This window comes from Odontesthes bonariensis, chromosome 10, assembly GCF_027942865.1.
Source record: "Odontesthes bonariensis isolate fOdoBon6 chromosome 10, fOdoBon6.hap1, whole genome shotgun sequence".
NCBI classification, from domain to species: Eukaryota; Metazoa; Chordata; class Actinopteri; order Atheriniformes; family Atherinopsidae; genus Odontesthes; species Odontesthes bonariensis.
Window position 1 is genome coordinate 28,215,949 of NC_134515.1, and position 18,427 is coordinate 28,234,375.

General features: G+C 42.8%; 1 protein-coding gene across 1 annotated transcript; it reads right to left on the bottom strand.

The window, feature by feature from the left end:
• Positions 1 to 6,193: 6,193 nt before the first annotated feature.
• Positions 6,194 to 16,727, bottom strand: LOC142389873 (5'-nucleotidase domain-containing protein 2-like). Its single transcript, XM_075475083.1, has 14 exons — positions 16,279 to 16,727; positions 14,352 to 14,536; positions 14,186 to 14,260; positions 14,034 to 14,089; positions 12,697 to 12,790; positions 11,836 to 11,964; positions 11,361 to 11,421; positions 11,148 to 11,250; positions 10,971 to 11,072; positions 10,807 to 10,888; positions 10,578 to 10,664; positions 9,179 to 9,319; positions 8,375 to 8,439; positions 6,194 to 6,808 (listed from the first exon to the last, which is right to left on the bottom strand). Exons 1-14 carry the CDS (start codon positions 16,655 to 16,657, stop codon positions 6,547 to 6,549), a joined length of 1,821 nt encoding a protein of 606 aa, XP_075331198.1. The 5' UTR covers positions 16,658 to 16,727; the 3' UTR covers positions 6,194 to 6,546.
• Positions 16,728 to 18,427: the final 1,700 nt, after the last annotated feature.

Consider the following 18,427-nt stretch of genomic DNA (forward strand, 5'->3'; position numbering starts at 1 on the left):
TACGCCCAAGGAGAAAAGTCTCAGCACAGATGTACACAGTAATTAGCAAACGAATGCTTTTGGTCAGAAACAGATCATTATGTCAGTTCCTTGCCATTTTAAAGCTCTGGTTTTCAAATGACCGCCTTCATGAACAAATAGTTTGAACACAACCAAAAGGTGTCCAGACACGTATTATCAATGTACCTGGTCAACATGGGTGTAACATTATCCTTTGCACTGCCTTCAAACAGAATTTATCTCCAGCGCTCTCCAATATCTCTTCTTTCATTTCTTTAACACTCTTTTTAGCCTAAATGTTTGACTGCTTGACTACAGAATGGCATTTGTAATGCTTACCATAAATTTACTGTCACCGTAATGCATTATTTGTCTTTATTTTTAACATTGAGGTGACCAAGCCTTTTCTGCCGCTGCCCCCAGGCTCTGGAATAAGCTCCCCGTCGAGCTGCGTCTTACTTCTGACCTGGGCCTCTTCAAATCGAGGCTAAAAACATACTTATTTAGGATTGCTTTTAATACCCAGTAGTATGATGACACTTTTATCTTATTCGATTTAGTTTTATTTTACATTTTATTTTGTTCTTATTTAGTATTTAGTCTTAAAGGTGGTGCTAAAATCTAAACTTTAAAACAACAAATGTCCTGTTGAGACAGCTGTCAGACTGAGTGTCAATGAGCCTGCTTATTCAAATAACTGTACAACTTTTTACATTAAAGCAATTGTATTAAAAGTCTTGGAGAGAAAACCTTGTTAATGCATTAGATCAATTAAACCAAAAGCAAAGCATATGCTTAGTTTTGTCCTCTGTTACGGTTCTCAGACAGATGAAAAGCCTAATGGGAGTGTGTGGTTGTGGCGTTGGAGCCTCTGCAACAGGACAGCCGATTTGTCCAAAAATAGCTGCAAACTTCTGCTTGTGTCACCCAGAAAACAGCACACAGCAGTGTCACAGAGGGCAAAGGGGTTTTTTGATGAGTCAGGTTATGTGCCGAAGTGACACCAAGCTAGTTCATATATGCAAAGCAGACGAACACGGGTTCCACTGCAGTATTGCCATTTCATCACCCTCCGACAGACAAACTGTGTGTGTGGGATCTCCTCCCCTGCCGCACTGCTCAGTGGTGCATAAAACAGAATTATTAGCACAGAACAGCTCATAGTATCAAACGAGAATAGCCTTTTCATGTAGACTCATAAATATTCATTCACAAGAGGGCCGAACAGGGTGCGTTGTTTGTTGCAGATAACGACTGCATGCTAAACTGCTGTCAGATCTGCACACGTTAATGTGACATAAGTATCACGTGATTATTGGAACCCCACTGGAAAGAATCGTAATATAGCGCCTGTATATGTTTGATAGAATGTTGGTAGCATTGAGCAATTTGGTGCCTTGTAAGAAGCTGGAATTTTAACGTTTGATTCCAACCCAAAGCTGAAGAACAAGTGAAAACTCTACAGCCTGCAGCTGAAGTAGGTAATTTCCAGTTATGCACCGTTTGTTTATGTGGCGCTGTGACCTTTGAGAAGTGCAACAAACAAGACCTGACGGAGCCAGCCAGGAGGATGAATCAATAGTGAGATAATATATCAGCACTGGAGCAGTAGGATGGCTACTTTTATGATGCTCTGCACCATTTAGAATGTGGACATCAAATATTATTGAGTACCAATTAATTTCATCTAAAAGCTTCCTGCCTCAATATTGCAACGCAACATAAAATGGAGTCACAACAACTACATTGTTTCAAAACCCTGTAATTGAACGATTTCCTCTAACTGTTTTTAGACAGTGGCACTCCAGGGGTGCATTTCAATAAGGGTACGTCTGAGCAGTGTTTTTCCATCCAGCAGGAAGAGGATAATAAGGATGCATCTTTTCCCAGGGACGTAAGCAAAAGCCTAAATGACAACAGTCTGAATGCTAATAAAGCTGACATCAAAGAGTGTGGATGCGAAGAAAAGCAACACACCTATCATGCCTGTAGGTTTTGAAAGTGCAGAGTAGGAAAGGGCACGAAGGAAACTTGTGAGGAAAATCACGAATAAATATAGAATCTTAACACGGATCCAGAGGCAGGAGTGTGGGTGCCGCGTTCAAAGGCCATCAAAGAGACTGCACACTTTCACCCTAATAAGCTGTTTGCAGTGGTCCTCCTCTGAGTGGAGTGTTCAAAAACGCAGTCCGCAGATGAATAATTCAGGAGGGAGGAACATGATGCATCCAATATCGAACAGACAAAAAGAAATTTAAAAACATAGGAGCGATGTGGAGCTTTAAATAGCCTTTGTTTAGTTGTGGCGGGTCAAGTGCCAGGAGAGCTCCATAAATCACATGTAAAAGTGCAATGCAGTGACAACCGGTGGTAAATTTATGACAAAAAACAAAGTAGCAGCCGTACCTAAAGACATATGTCCGTCACAGTCTCGCATATATCATTTTGTCTCCATGCTCTGTCAGGGCGGCACGCCTTCGGTACAGCACTGCAGACATCACAGACTGTTGTAATTTCACAAAAGGGTTATACACAGAAGAGCAAACCGCAGAGACAAAGACTGCGCCTTCACACGTCTGCACGTTCGGGGCCTTCTGAATGAATGACGATGAAAGACTGCCACGGTCCAGCCAGTGGCCTCACATAAACCAGCACATAACAATCTGTGTGATATCTGGCAAAGCTTGAGAGGATGCACACTGAAGAAAAAAAAACAAGAAAATAAATAGTTAAATAAAACAAAAGACTTAAAAAGGTGCTCGTTACAAGAGAAAGGGGGTTAAAAGATGACACGATACCCCACACCGGATATCCACAAGATGGGAGGACAAAACTAGACTCTGCTAATACAAAGCCGGATTAAGAGTTCAGACCAGCCAAATGAAAAGTCCAAAAAACTAAGAGTTTTTTTTCCTTTTTTTGGGGGGGGGGGGGGAAGAGTGCCTTTCGGCACTGCAAAGGTAACGTAACTCTCATCATTAAAGCAGTTACAGAGCAATAGTCTGGGTGAGGAAAGAAAAGCACAAATAGAATGTATTCTGCGGCACTGAGAAACAAGATGGGTCCAGATTTGACATTGAGTCCAAGTTGGATGCAATCTGACTCAGACTGAATCCCTTAAGTGTCCAGTGGTAGCAAATAATTGCTTTTGCAGTTATTGTCACAATGGACGGATATGAAGATCCATAACGAAAGATTTAGTTTCACTATGTATTTCACTGCGATTCCCTCATAAGTTATGGCTGAGCAGTAATCCCAATAACAAATGCGTGAACCCCTTAAAGAAAAAACAGATCCTGAAACGGTTTGTGCTCCCGTTGATTTAATCTCATTCATTTCCAACTAACTGCTTATCCTGTCACATATGATTAATGATTACATAACAGTGACTTCAAAGTGCTCCACTCCTTAATTTTAGAAATGGCCAATTAGGCCGCTGCCTTAAGGCCCCATTTCACTGCCAATCTATCCCAGTCTCTTGTTTATTCTATCTGTGACTGAGATCTCCAAATTCAGCAAGCCGACCCTCGCCCCGTCTGTTTTTTTTTCCTTTGGTTGTTGGCAGAAAGGCAAACCTCATGAATTAGGAAACATGTTGTGCTTTTATATTGCTTTTGAGGAATGATAGGAGTAAAGCGAACTGTGCCAGTCTGTGTTTTCTCAGTGGGGCTTCTCTCTCTCTTGTTGTTTCAGTTTTGCAAGGCAGATGGATAGAACATCGGGAGCAGCTGGGAAAGTCTTCCCACCCTGAGATCCTTAGCCTTGAAAGGTACTGTTACATTTAATAATAGAAAAGGCTGCTGCACGTTGGGAGCGGCTGCCTGTGCACACAGACCAGTGTGCTGCCTTGCACGGCTGGTGCAGCAACAGACAGAGAGGCACTTAAGGAAAGAAAAGTGGGGTTTTTAGCACGGAAAGCAGCAGAGAGATGTGAAAATACTGAGAGGGATACACAGATCAAAGAAAAGGGATGAAGAGAGGTGTTACAGCAAATGGAAGGAATGGGGGTAGTTAGAGGAATGCAGGATATAGTTGAGGCAGAAGGACAGGGTGGGGAAAGCTCACTGGAAAGGGAAGGTATGATTTTCCTAAACAAAAATTGGCACAATTATTTAGTTGTCTTGTTTAGGGGAATCAGATCTACAGTATGTTACAGTGCATGTTAACAGCATTTCTATGAACGCATTCATTCCTGCTCATCTGTTGCTCAGTGATGTGGGATTTTATGCATTATTCTAAATACATTGTGTGGAAGAAGAAAGCTGACATGAACAAAATTACGCTGCTCAGATGCGAGCTGAAGGCACAATGCCATGAAGTAAACTTAACACCAGTAAGCCCTGAGGAAACATAGGCCTGCATGCAGAGCCAAAGACCGCACGAGGTGTTCAGTGAAGAATGCTGCATTTTCAAACATGCAAACACTTCCCAAGCGCTCATCTTTACTATATTTCAAAACTCTTCCATTTTCCTTACTGTCATTTCATTTTTTTGCATTGGTCAAGCAGTGTTGTTTGATCTGAATGTGATGCTGTTACAGTGCTCTGATGCTTTCCCAGCCAAATCCTTCCTGTGCACAATGGAACAAAATATGAAATTAAGGAGATCTATAGCTCAGCACTCCGAGTCTCCCGAGGGGTACACTGCAAAGGTAGTTGTTGGAAAACTGTATATAGATTTTCATTTTGAGTAAACAACATTTTAGACAGACATGAAGTGTGTGAACTTCGCTTATTGTGAAGTAATTAAAGGGAACTGTGAGAAACAGGGTGTTCTGGTCTTCCCATGTAGCAGAATGTGCAACCACTCAACACGTGATGTCCCAGTGAAACATTTGTTGCATCTTGCTCACAAGATTGTTTTACGTATGCTGATTGTAACTAAGCTGTGTAATAAAAAGAACTACACGGGGCAAGTCGGATGGAGTCGTTTGAGCACGGGTGAAGGAGTAAGTTCTGTCACTCCGTCCGGCTCCCCTTGCAAGTAAAAAATACAATCTTGTGCACTGTGTGTTTTGTTGATCACTGGGGTTGTCTTGAGTGAACTGTGTTCCAGTTTACCACGAAAAAAAAAAAAAAAAAAAAATCAATAAGCTGTCATCAGTTTTCATATAATTTCAGTTTTTAAGTGCAATTAGACATTCAGTTTTGAAATGGATCCCCAACTGAGGGCAAAGCTGCAGCAACTGCCACGAGAAAAAGCATCAGGAAATATGGATAGAAGAAAAACATCACAGGAATACATGTGAACAAAGCATGAACACTGATGAAAGGATTTCTCTAACTGAACAAATGCTTGGTATTTTAATGCATCAGATGAATGGTTATTTGTACTCCAAGATCGTATAGTTTCATGAATAAAAGACAAATTGGTCTGGGTTTCAAAATTATAAGCCTGTACACGTTTGCATTTTTTGTAACAGGTAGTAGCTTTAATTGCCAGCTCGAAGAAGCCATCTATCTAACCATTACTTTTAAAACTAGGCTCAAAGCGGAAGACAATTCCCAAAAGTCTTTTTCACCTAACTCAGTAAAACGTCCCATTTAAGGCGTCTGAAGGTAAATAGGCGTGCGCGTGAGACGTTAGAACTGGGTCTCTCACGAGGACGAACTTTAGGACCTCACCGTGTATAAACTGCAGCCACGCGAAAACTTAGCTCCATGTGTATATTAGTGATCAGTCGAATCATTACAGAGCACAGCACAAACACACACACCGCATTACAACGACGTACGGTAACAGCACGTGGACGGTGGGCTCCTCGACGGGACAGCAGAAACTTGAACGGAAACCGCCGAAGCTCGTGCAGCAACCAAAATGTAGCCGACATCCCGTCACACTCAGACCATAAAAATAAAAAAATCCCGAGGTGTAGCACGGTAGAGTACGGTACCTTTGCTGTAGTCTTCAGCTATGCGGCTGCAAGTAAAAGAATTCATAAAGCGGACTACATCAGCGATGAATGGATGCAGTGCTGCCTAGCAACCAGCAACCAATGAAATAAATGGAAGACTTCTCAGAGAAATTAGAATCTGAATACACATATAATTGTATGCATTTTAATGATCCTCGATTTCACTCTATATTTCCTAAGCAGTATTAATTCATTTTAATTCACTGAGGTCCCCAACTCAATTGTACATTTATATTACATGGCGTGTGTACAGTACAAGAAGGTCAATAAGAGACATAATGCTGAAAGATTTTAGCTCTTTATTTGTTTTAATTGTGCGACTGTAGCTTAGCTATTCACAACTCCAACAGATTCAGCCAGAGACCAGTTGTCTTGATATTTCTTCTAACAGAAAATGTGGACAAGCTCTCTGGACAGCTACTGTAGATCTACAGCACCCTCCCGTGGATTCACTGAGGACTCACTATGTTGAGCAGGGATCTGTGCCTTGTGGAGGGAGTTGTGCAGCACCCTCTGACATTTATAAAAAAAAACTGTTAAACGAATTATTTCCTCCAGTTTTCTCAAGAGTTTGCCAGACCTAAAATGTGAAATCCTATGAGTCAGTCAAGAGAGCCCAGCTCTCTTCATATTCATCTTATGTGAGACATGTCATCCAGATAAGGCGTCTTCATGCAGCCTGTGCAAAGCTGATCCATCCACAGGGGAGCTTCATGCTGAAGAGGGGTGCGGCGTGGGTAGAAAGTGTAAGAGAGGTCGTAATTCAGCAGGCTGCTCAGAGAAGTCATGTAGATGTCAGAGAACCGACTCAGGCGCCTGGAGAAGTAGGTGGGGTTGTGACACGTTCTGAAGATGCTGCCAAACTGAGGGTTAAAACAGTTCTTTGTCATCACCCTGGAACACAAAAAAAGTTGTGGTAAAAGTTAATGTCGCAGAAAATTTACATGCATTCATGTTCGTAGCAGCAGAGTGGGTGGAAGTAAAAACAAGACGAAGTTAAAGCAGTCTTTTACCGGTCGAATACCAAAACTTTTCATTTTAAAAAGGGGACATAAGCCAATCAGCCATGACATTAAAACAACGGACGTGTAAAGTCAGTTATACTGCTGATGCAATGTTGGCATTCACATAGGGTGACCAACCCTCCCGCGTAGCGCGTGCGCGTACAGCGTTCGAGGCCAAAATAGTCCGTCCCGCAAATTCAGAGCTTGTCCCGCATAATTGATTCTTGCTGGGGTTGTCACTTTCCCCGCGCCACCCAGATAGCCAAACGAGCGTTACTTGACATTTCAGAACAGCACAGTCGCCGCAGACTGTAGAGCTACAACAGATCCACACACGCGCGCACACACACACACACCCCTTGCAGTCGCATCTGACAGGCTGGCTGTTATCAAATATTTGTTGTTGCCATGACAATTGACTCAACGTTCGCAGTGATGATGAACGTCAATTCACGCGCCTCATCACTAGGCACTTCAGTCAGTCAGTTGGCGCGGCATACTTGGCTAGAACTAGTTGTGGATAAAAAAAAAAAAAACACAGGGGAAAATGGCAGGTGAGGCACCTCCAATTAAAAAGCGAAAATGTATGTACCGGAAAGAATGGGAAAATGTGTACGAATGGGTGAAATTCGTTGAGGGGTACGCCGAGAGGGCATTTTGTGACTTGTGTAAATCATCCTTCTCAATCGGACATGGGGGTGAATACGACGTCAAACGCCATCATTGAATGTTCAAAATATTATTGTTATCATTATTATTGTTATATATTACATCACCAATAACAGAGGAATCTATATATATATATATATATATATATAAATAAATAAATTGATATACCATGTAAGGTAGTATGTGCTAGAAATGGGTAAACCACTAAGAGTCTGGCGGCGGGGCGGCGTCCCCCCTTGTCCCCCATAAACATACCCCTTGTCCCCCCTTGGGCTTATGAGCAGGTGGTCACCCTACATTCACATAGATACTACTTTTACGCTAGCCGCCTACTGAAACACTTCAGCAGACCAGCCACCTCACACAAATCAACCGCAAAAAGACTCCCACCCTGAACAGGGTCCAAAGGATCTACTGCCAAGGTCACAACACCAGATACGGCAAGACATCCTCAGACGTTCTCCGTCCACACCCTGACAGGTCAGAGCTCAGGCACGTGGTCATAATCTCATGGCTGATTGGCGTATATACACATACAACATGTACATACTGTAGGAGCCATTTGTAAAGTTAGTTTACATACAACATGAACATACAACAAGTAGAGTGAAACTCAGTTTCTCAGATAAGGTATAATTAGGCAGCTTCAGCAATGTGACATCACTTAGCTACAGGGGCCACTGAACAGGCCGTGTTATTGAGTTCACTGGTTCACTGAGTTCACTGGCTTTACTGGGTTCACTGGGAGGGGCTTAAGACTGAGTCAAGTTAAGATACTGGAACTCACCTCAGTTCTTCTCTTTCTTTCTGCCACTCCAGAAAAACATCTTTGGACTCCGGGTCCCGGTGCGTCTAAGATATTCAAGAAGAGCGTGATAAGCATGAACGTGTACACGTAAATATCGACACCCCCAAATGAGCAAAGAATGATCTGATCCTTAATTCACAAGATAAAAATGCACATAACCAGATGCTTTGCTCTGAGAAAAGTTGCCTGTGCTGCATTTTTGGACTTCAAACAGTTGCACGTGACCCAGTCACAGGCCAGCAGGGGCTTGTAAACGGGAGTTTTGTGTGTGAAGGCATTTCCTACATTAGGTTGGGTCGTAGGGGTCACTTACATGTGGAGCCACAGTGATCATTTTTTCATGACTGCATGCATCTGACAGAGTGCCCGTCCTGTCTAATTTTACACCCTTACCTTTTCCCCCTTTACTGCTGCCACATAGGCCATGACATGTCTTGAGAGTGAAGCGTGCAACATGTCTTTTTGAGTAGAAACGTGCCCCGAGAGGTGGAAAACTTTCAAATCTGGGATGACGTTCAACTATGCAACATGTTTCAATATCAAGCTTTTGCAAATATAATAGTTGCTACTCTTGAAACTCTTCTTCTAGCACAAGTTCATTTTCTCACCAGTTCTTCTTCATAAAATGGAAGAAGAATGAAAACTTGTGACTTTTGAAAACTGTTAACAGTCAACACGATCATATCTACCAACAGCTGGAGTTCTGTGTTGATGGGGGCAGTTTTTGCTCTGTCTGAGGCCAAGCAGTAAAAGCTCCCAACCATCAGGAATATAAATGGTCACCTGAAGGCGCTCCATCAAGCCAGTTAAAGCCTGCAGCCAGGTGAGGTTCACAGCATATCGTTGCGTGCTCACTACTTTGGTTTCATGCTCCAGCTCAGGGACGATGGCGGCTGTACGCCAGCCATGTCGCAGCATCAGGTCCTGCAACGAAACGGTGAAAGAGCTTCGGTCATTTTGTAGCAAATACAAAACCAGTCTTCATATCTAACAAGAACCCAAAGTATTTACAGACGTCTTCACTTATTTAAGACTCTTTAACACTCAGAAGTTATTCTAAGACCAACTTGTAATTAAAACAAAGTCCCCCCTCCAAAAAAGCACACAATGACACTAATTTTCAGATTCAGGGTTCAAGTGAAACAAAGATGTTACAAAAAGGGCTGACACAGAAAAAGCAAATGTCCAATCACTGGTCTAACTTTACTAGAACAACCTCACAGGCAGGTTGCAATTTCAGAAAAAGGCCTGCATCTTCATCTGATTACCCTACAGTTTGAAAGACTTCTTGGACTGACATGGAGCCTCATATTCACCGGCTTCAGACGTTGAGTCTCCCATTGTTTGTAATTTTAACTTTGTAATGACGTGAGCAGCTGTCGCTGGTAATGGTTACCAGCGACAGCTGCTCACATGCATGTAATCATTATGTAGATGGTTACGATGAACATCCTCCAAGTAACAGAAAAGGGCAGTTACGCTTTCTTCTTATCATTTTTTTAAATAAATTAGGGCCTTTTTAAGGATCTGCAGAAACCCTCTTAATTCGTGAAGGCAGAGACTCCAAAAAAAATAAAAAAATAGAATTGAATGTGTTGCTGCTTAAATTTCCAGATCTTTAAGAAGCGGTCAGTAGCTGCTGGTACCGAGAACTGAAAGAACTGAGTTTGCTCCATCTTTTTCCTTATTGGTTTATCAAACACACTTTCATTTAACAGTGAATTTGGGGCATTTTATGCTGTCACTATACATGATTTAACTTTCAATGATTTAATTTAGTGAGATCACCTCATAAAGCACTCTGAATTGCTTTTATGTCTGAAAAATCAACCACACTTCACTCTCTAGTTTGACAAATAAATTCATATTTAATTGTCTGTCGTTGCTCCCGTCCAAGCCATTCATCCTACAGCTTTCGAAACGGTATCAGGCAGCTTGATGTTAGAAGTGTTCACTGTGCAGCCAAGTTCCTGCCCTAATGTCAAATTAGGACATTTTAAACGTGGCGCTACCGGCAGACTGAGAAGCAAGCTTCCCTGCAAGAATTCCAACTTTGCTGCATCATACGCTGAAGACAGCGGTCAAATGGAATCCATCTTTGTCGCAGTACTGCAAATATTTAGTCATAACTTGGACCTTTATCGAGTTGATTCATTACTGATCGCAGTGCATTGATACTTACAGCTAAGTCACTGTAAAGATGGTCTCCAAAGTAAAGAACCCTCGATCCACTCCAGCCTGTCAATCTGAGAAATTCAAACAAGTTTCCCTGAAACACAAAACACGGCTACAGTAAGTTCCTCAAAAAGGTACACAAGCACAAACACACAGGCAACAGCTAGAGAAGGAAGTAAGAGCTATGAACCGAATGACAACAGCGAGGTCGGAAAACAGCCAGAAGTATAACTGACCTGTTTGTAAATCTCCCCTTTGTCCAAACTGGTAATCTTCTCCCACCGCAGGTCTCCATTACCATCCAAGCGTCTGAAAGGTCTGCAACAGTAGCAAATGTTGAAGAGCGTTGCCGAGGCCACTCTGTAAAACCACAGCGACTTTGTCACGTTCGATCACTCACTTGATGCAGTCTGTGAAGAAGTGAGGTTTGTCCGCCTGCACAATGACAACGTCGAAGAAGTCTCTCCAGTTTTCCCCCGCCATGTGCCTCATTCCTTTATCCCTGCGCCCAGAACAAAAAGCTCAGCGGAACAGCTGGGAACAGAAGCGTTTCCCCCGTGTTGTTGCTCAGACTTACACAAAGCTGAAGGGGCTGTTGGTGATGAGGAACAGCTTCTTTCCATGACTGACCAATCGATGCAGCACAGCGTCCGTCTCTTCCCCTTTCAGGATGAACTTGTCTGTAAAGGTCCAGGAAAACAACAACCCGGTGAAACAATGTAACTGCGTATGTGCAGCAGCGTGCTGGCTTCACAACAAAAATAGGAAAAGAATGAAAAATACTGCTTACTTAAATCTTGCATGATCCACTTGTACATGTAGCCTTTGATGTGAACCATGCCGATGGCTTCCTAAATTAAAAAAAAAAAAAAAAAAAAAAAAAAAAAAAAGTATGTGCGTTAGTGTTTTTCACATATTAAATCATTTCAGAGTTATGTCTTTGATGTCTCACAATCGGCTACAATCACTCAAGAAGGAAAGGTTCAAATTTAAGAAAACTACAAAGAAACTGTCAGCTTCCATGCCAAGAACCAAAGGAGTGGGTTTTCTCTTAACTGAAAACCTCGCAGCTCAGGAACGAGAGGAAATGCAGTCATTTTTCCAAGCGACACTCAAACTATGAACCTTTTCCACGGTTTGGCAGATTCCTGAGCCACCAGAAGGGCCACAGCGTGTGAAAACAGCCACACGCAGCACACCGAGTCACTGTGGAAGCTACAGGCTGAGGCCAGAGCGGAAAAACACAGCGAGAAGGGGGAACTCACAGTGACGTCTTTGAAGAGGTGGACTGGATCATAATCAATGTCATTGGTGATGAAAAAATCATTAGCCACAGCCAGGAGGGTCATCTCGGGAATGGAGAAAATGTCCATGTACTGCTTCACCTTTGGTCCCTGTGTACAGAAAGTAAAGACACATTTGTATCTTTCGGCTGATTTCAGATTACATTCGACCCAGTTTTAATGTTGCCACAAAGAGGCAGCCTTGACAACAGAGCCAACTCCCACAATAAGATTAGAGCCAAGCATAAACTATTTTGGAAAGGTCCGTTTCAAGGAGAAATGGATACAAAAACATCAAAGTACAAATTAATCCTAATTGGCGTCGTGCCGGTAGTCTTCGCGACTGCCCGGCCGACCTAAGAGTTCTACTTCTCATGACTGAGTGAAAATCATCACTCTGAACACAGAGTTCCCCTCAGGTCAGCTTTTTAAGGATGGGAACACTGCATTCCAGCTGATTCATGACGCCAATGGAACAAATGAGATGTTAAAAATGTCCCATTTTACGTAAGAGTAAAGCCTTTTTAAATCCCAACATTTGAAGGATCACAGGCCAGCCACAGATTACATCCTGAACTTGTTTGAGAGTAGCCAGAATGAGATCACAATATAAATATAATTTGAGCTGGTTTGGTACATCTGTGCTGCTTCTACATCTGTGCCAACTCAAACACATTCTGGTGGGAAGGAACATTGAAAAAAAAATCTGCACACAAAGTGCACCAAATGTGACAAATGCCAGGCAGCCCTCAACTCTTGCTTTAAGGCTTTCCACAACTGAACCAAAGCTCCCAACGAAAAGTTAACCAGCAAAACACCTCTTTTAACAACGGCCCGCCTCACCTTTCCATAGAAGCCACTGTCCTGCTGCAGGGGGACGTGGTAGGTACCACCGAAGAGCTGAATGATTTCTTCATCTGGCACTGGACTCAGACCCCTGAGTGTATCAGAAATTTGTGAAAAAGTATCACCATAGTATGATCAGATAAAACGTATAACGGTTTGGCCTTCAGCAGCCGGAAAGCACGCGGGTGTGAAAAAGCAAGTGCACTTCTTTAAGTTCTGTGATTCTACACAACATGAAATAATCATGTGGTCGTCTACAGGGTAAATACCCACCGCAGACGAGCAACAACACATTGCATATTACATTCTGTTGAGCAGCTCTATTAAGGTCCCACCACAACATTTCAGTCAGGTTTAGGTCTGGACTTTGGATCATTGCAACATCTTGATCGTTTCCTTTATTTTTAGCCATTTGCTGCTGTGCTTGGGATCATTGCCCTTTTGCATGACTTCATTTCAGCCAAGCTTTATCTGTCGGACAGATGGCCTCACATTTGACTCTGAAATACTTTGGTATCCAGAGGAGTTCGTGGTGGATTCAATGACTGAAAGGTGTCCAGGACCTGTGGCTGCAGAACAAGCCCAAATCATCAGCCCTCCACCACCATGCGTGACAGTTGGTATGAGGGATTTGCTTGTGCTGATATGCTGGATTTGGTTTTCTCCAAACGTGGTGCTGTGACCAAACATCTCTACTTTAGTCTCAACTGTCCAAAGGACGTTGTTCTAGAAGTCTTCTTCTGCAACTCTTCCAAACAACCCATACCTCCGTTCTGTCTTTTCTAATTGTACTGCCATGTCTGGAATGTGTTTGCACTTATTCTACAACTAGTTATGCCTTCGGTGTTTGTTTGGGAAAGGCCTTATAAGCCTTCCCAGAATTATTGGCAGCAACAATTGCTTCTCTGTGATCATTGCTCATGTACTTATAGAGGTGCTCAGTTAATCTAGTGCAGCTGATTAGCAGCACCTGGCTGCTACTTATCCTCTTAATTCCAAAGGAAGCAGTAAGCGTTTTTCCTCATACAACGCTTCAACATTTTGGCAATATGTCATGTGTTGTTGTTCATTTGAGGTTGTATTTACTTCATCTAAAGACCAGGTAAGGACAAAAGGATTTCCATTAAGTCCTGATGTGTAAAACCTTAGAACTGAGGGGAGAGGTGTACTTTCTTTGTCATGACTGTAGAGTACATTTTCTTTTCTTTTTTTTAAAGCAGTAAAAAAAAAAAAAAAAAAGAAACAAATCAAATGTGAAGTAACATTAATCTCATCTTATCTGGGTTAAAAAACAGCAGTGTTAATGCTACATTACATTCCAGCATTCATCTTACCGATACGCTGTTCCAGGCTGAATGTAATGGAAGGCATCAATTTTCATCAGGAGACCCTACAGGCCAAGAGAATAAGTTTCCCTTTGCAATTAACCATATGGAGAAAATACACACGCACAGATTTTCCTGTATGGGAGAAAAATAGATTTTACCTTTTGGATGTCATAGTGAAGACCCCGGACTGCAAAGTTGGGAATGTAATCATATTTGCCAATGCCCTCAGGGTACTGTAGAGCAGAGAGCCAAAGTAGATTAATAAAGCAATTTATAAACAGCTTTTGACGCCAGAAGACGCAACTCGACTTCTGTGAAACACACCTTAAAGTGCTCGATGAGAAAGCCTCTTGCTGTGTTGTAGATCAGCGTGTTGAGCGCATTGGAGTACTGAGCCAGGGTGTAGTCGTAATCAAAGCCATAGATGTCCACATCTGCCAAGTCGACTTCGTTGTTGGCGTAGATGACAGAGGAGTTGAGGCTTTTACACGCACCAGGTGGGATCAGGTCTGATGCAGGAGAGCACAGGAGGGAAAGCACGATTCATATTAAACTGGGACAGAAACAAAAGAGGGATTGTTTGAGGACGGTTGAGATTGGAGCGCTCACACCGCCTGCTGACTTTGCACTTCTGCAGAAAGGAAAAGTAGCTTTACTGCCGTTTTCTCTCCAGTTGTCCTGGCGAGCTCACTGGAGGTTGCTTAACGTTTGGTTCTCAGATGTCAACTGACTATTGACTAAACTGAACCAAACCCAAGAGAACATTTTGTGCACTGCAGTTTGTGTCAAAAGGCAGAGCTGAATGGGAACACATCGCTAATTACTTCTTCTAAAAAGGAGTTAATTTTTTACTCCCCCCAATTCTGTTTCTGACCACTGGTCTTCTTACAGAGCAAACACATGAGCACAGATTAAACAGCTTGCCATTTGTTCCTGAGACGGATACTAATGCCCTGACTGGAACACAGACAGAGGGCCGTGTCGCTATTGATCTATATGAGAAAGTGGGCCACGACCTTTTATCCTGGGACAGTTCAATGGGCGCTGCAGCTGGGCAGCAGACATGCGTTCACCAACACTGACAGGTTCCCAGCCAGCTTTTGCACTACTCAAAACGACTCTTTTCATGCAAAGTCCCAGTTCAAAAGATAAGCACGGAAAAAAAAATTGCGGTTCTAACCATGAAGAAAGCACGACCAGCTTTCAAGTAACCCATTATGTTGAGAATTTGCAGTAGGAGTCAGTTAATGAGAGGGGAAGAAAAAAAAAAAGAAAGAGAAAAAAAAAAACCTGTGTGTCAACAATGAGGACAGAATACACAATGATTGCACAGAGGGGAAAAACACGGAACCATCATGGGATATGTTTTTTTTTTTTTTTACTCCATTTCACCAGCAGCTACATCTACTTATGTGACATTTTACTTCATACAAACAAAGATTTTCCAATAATAAAATGTATTCATTTAAAGATAAATAGTCTAATTCCATATGGATGCATGCAGGACAACCCAACGCTCTGTGCATGAAATAATAGCAACCATATGTGATCATAGAGATGAGGGGATCCATTATGGCACAAAGGGCTTTATGCTTTACTGAAACAAGAGTTGGAAAGGGATCTATATAGGTGGGTTTGTTTGTTTCTGACTGACATTGTTATTCCTAAAGCTGCCCCCTGCACCACCGTTCCAGGCAGGGCCGGCATAAACAACTCTGAAAAGCAAACACGTTGCTCAGGCAGGCACGGCCGTGCAAAGTCTAGCGCGATTTACGCAGGTTTCAAACATCCACTCATTTAACTTGCGTTCCAAAAACCGAACACATCGGTGCGCTCTGGAGTGCAGACAGAGAGATATTGTGATGAAACTGTGAAAAACTATCATTTCGTAGTTAGCGCACGAGGCAAGCAGAAGGGGATCGTCTATCTGAGGTGTTTGAGAAAAAAAAAAAAAAAAACGAACCCGGAGCTCCTCGCGCGGGGTTTGTCATTAAACGGCTCGCGGTTGTGCTAACGTTAACGGGAAATGCTCTGCCACCGTGCAACCAGAAGCATGTACGTGCCATCCGTGCGAGTCGGCTACTTAGGTATCGCACTTGCGATATTAGGAAGAGGGTGAAGACGGTCCTCACGCGTACAAAATGTCCTCGGCGATAACACATAAACATCACTGACGGCCTGATGACGTGTTCAGCTGCTTGTTTTGAGAGGGGTACCAGAACTAAAGAGGTGGGGGGGGGCCTGTGCTTACCGTGAACCAGCCTTTTCATGTCATTATAACGAGTCCACAGGTAGGACCTCTGGTCCATCGGGGCTGCTTTTGACGTGAACGACCGTTTCCTCACGCCAGTCACCCCGGGAGCCCCCGTGGACTCCTTGGGTCGCTTCTTGTCGCCAGACCCGCATCTGTGCGGAGGCTCGCTGGATGCCGCCGCGTCGCCACTCGGCCTGTCCGAGTCCGACCCGCAGCAACTTTGTTGTGCAGTTTTGTCGCCCTGCTTTGTCCCTGCAGCCTCCCTGCATGTGGTGGAGAATCTGTTCACTTTGGGGGAGCGGGCGACAGGAGGGGTCCTGTTTCCTGTGGCCCACAATGTACGCGTCAACGCGGTGCCCACGGTCTTGAAAGACATTTTTTCAGAGTTCTGTAAACACGCCAACTACCGGCTACCACTGCAGACTGGAGCTAGCGGGAGGATGAAAACATAGCCTCGCATTTGGACTGGCCACGCCCCATACTGTGTGCCACGCCGCCCCCTCGTCTTTTTAAAGGGGAGGGGCTGCTTGTCCCTCCAGCCAATCATAATCCCAGATCTCGGCATTATCTCTGATTGAATTCACATGAGTAAACAGTTGAGGATTTAAATGGATTGTTTTGTTTAAGTTTCCTGATGCCTTAAGGAAATCCATTTCTGTGCTTTAAGTGGTTCAGTTTATGTTCATTTAGTGATGAGGGGAAGTCTCTGATCCTTATCACCTATCATCAAATGACGTAAACCCTGTGTTGAAGCTTAATGTGCTTGGAAAATCAAACACCGAAGGCATGACTAGTTGAGGGATAAACTGTGAATGTTATATTTTTGTACTTAGCATTAGCACTTTACATGTGTTGTTGATGTTAAAAAAAAAGAAAAAAGAAAGGACACCCTCCTTTGCTTCTAAGGTTTTTACGTGTCAATCGCTGTACCTATTGTTGTGTTTGGTGCATTAGGTCTTAATTTCTAAACCGAAGCTTTACGATGAATGTTGTAGAGGTACAAATCATTTTGGGGCCTCAACAGTCATGGAGTACAGGTGTTGAGTACTGTGTTTCCAAAAAAAAGATCCTACATCCTAAATAAAATGTGAGAATATACTGAATGCATCATCTCTCCGTTAGCCCGATTCTTTCATTGGAAGTCCAAGAACAAGCTGGAGAAATCTTAAGTTAAACAGAGTATTTATTATGGGATGTCATACAGCTTCATGTCAAAAGAGGCGAACTATCCCTTTAACGTTTTGGACCATTCTAGGACATATAATGTGAGTGTGAGCAGAGTGGAAAAGTACAAAATAGAAACATAGATTGTTTTAGAAACATACAGAATATGAATATAAAATGTCTAAGAACAAAGCCAATTATAACATCTCCAATCATTTGAACCATAAAACCTACTTTCAAGTGAAAGTAGTACGAAGACAACAGATCAGTTATCGTTACTGTGTCATACAGAAACACAGTACATGTTTGTTTTGGGATTGTCATAATGCATAAGAAAGGCATCTTTATCTCAGTGTTGCATCACTACTTCATTTAGCAGCAGTCATTTTTTTCCCCTCAATCTTGAGTTCAGATCTTTGGGCGTTGTCTTGCCAAAATAACCAAGGCCTCCCCCGAAAAAGAGCATTGTTTGGATGGCAGCACGTGTCGCTGCAACAAAACTCTGCAACCCCAACACCATCACAGGCTTTTGAACTGTGCATCGACCAGCTGGATCATCCCTCTCTTGATCAATCAGAGGACAGAAATGTTCAGATCTCAGATCTTCCTAAATGAGCTGTGGCGCAAAAAAAAGAAAAAAAGCTGGGGGGTTTTATGCACTGACATTTGTAGATGCAGTGACAAACTGTGTTCACCGACAAGGAGTTTTCGAAGTGTTCAAGAGCCCACATAACAGTGTGTCTGTTTTACACACAGTGCTACCTGAGACCCAAAGGTCACAACTAGTATCGATTTTCTGTTTGTCACGTTTGTACAGAGATAATTGCAAACGATTAGAGCACGATTTGAATATCATGTTGATAAGCATTGCTTTACGTGCTCAAACGGTCTTCATACGTCATTCATGCTTACTGTGGATGGTTCTTTTCCAACACGGTCATTTTCCTGATCTGCTGCACATGTCTTTTTTGGGATTTTGTTC

Coding starts and splice junctions, on each gene's coding strand:
- LOC142389873 (XM_075475083.1), bottom strand. CDS start 16,657: ATGTCTTTCAAGACCGTGGGCACCGCGTTGACGCGTACATTGTGGGCC. Junction 14,090..14,185: donor TTCACTATGACATCCAAAAG/GTAAAATCTATT, acceptor CTTGGCCTGTAG/GGTCTCCTGATGAAAATTGA. Junction 6,809..8,374: donor AAAGAAAGAGAAGAACTGAG/GTGAGTTCCAGT, acceptor TTTGTGTTCCAG/GGTGATGACAAAGAACTGTT.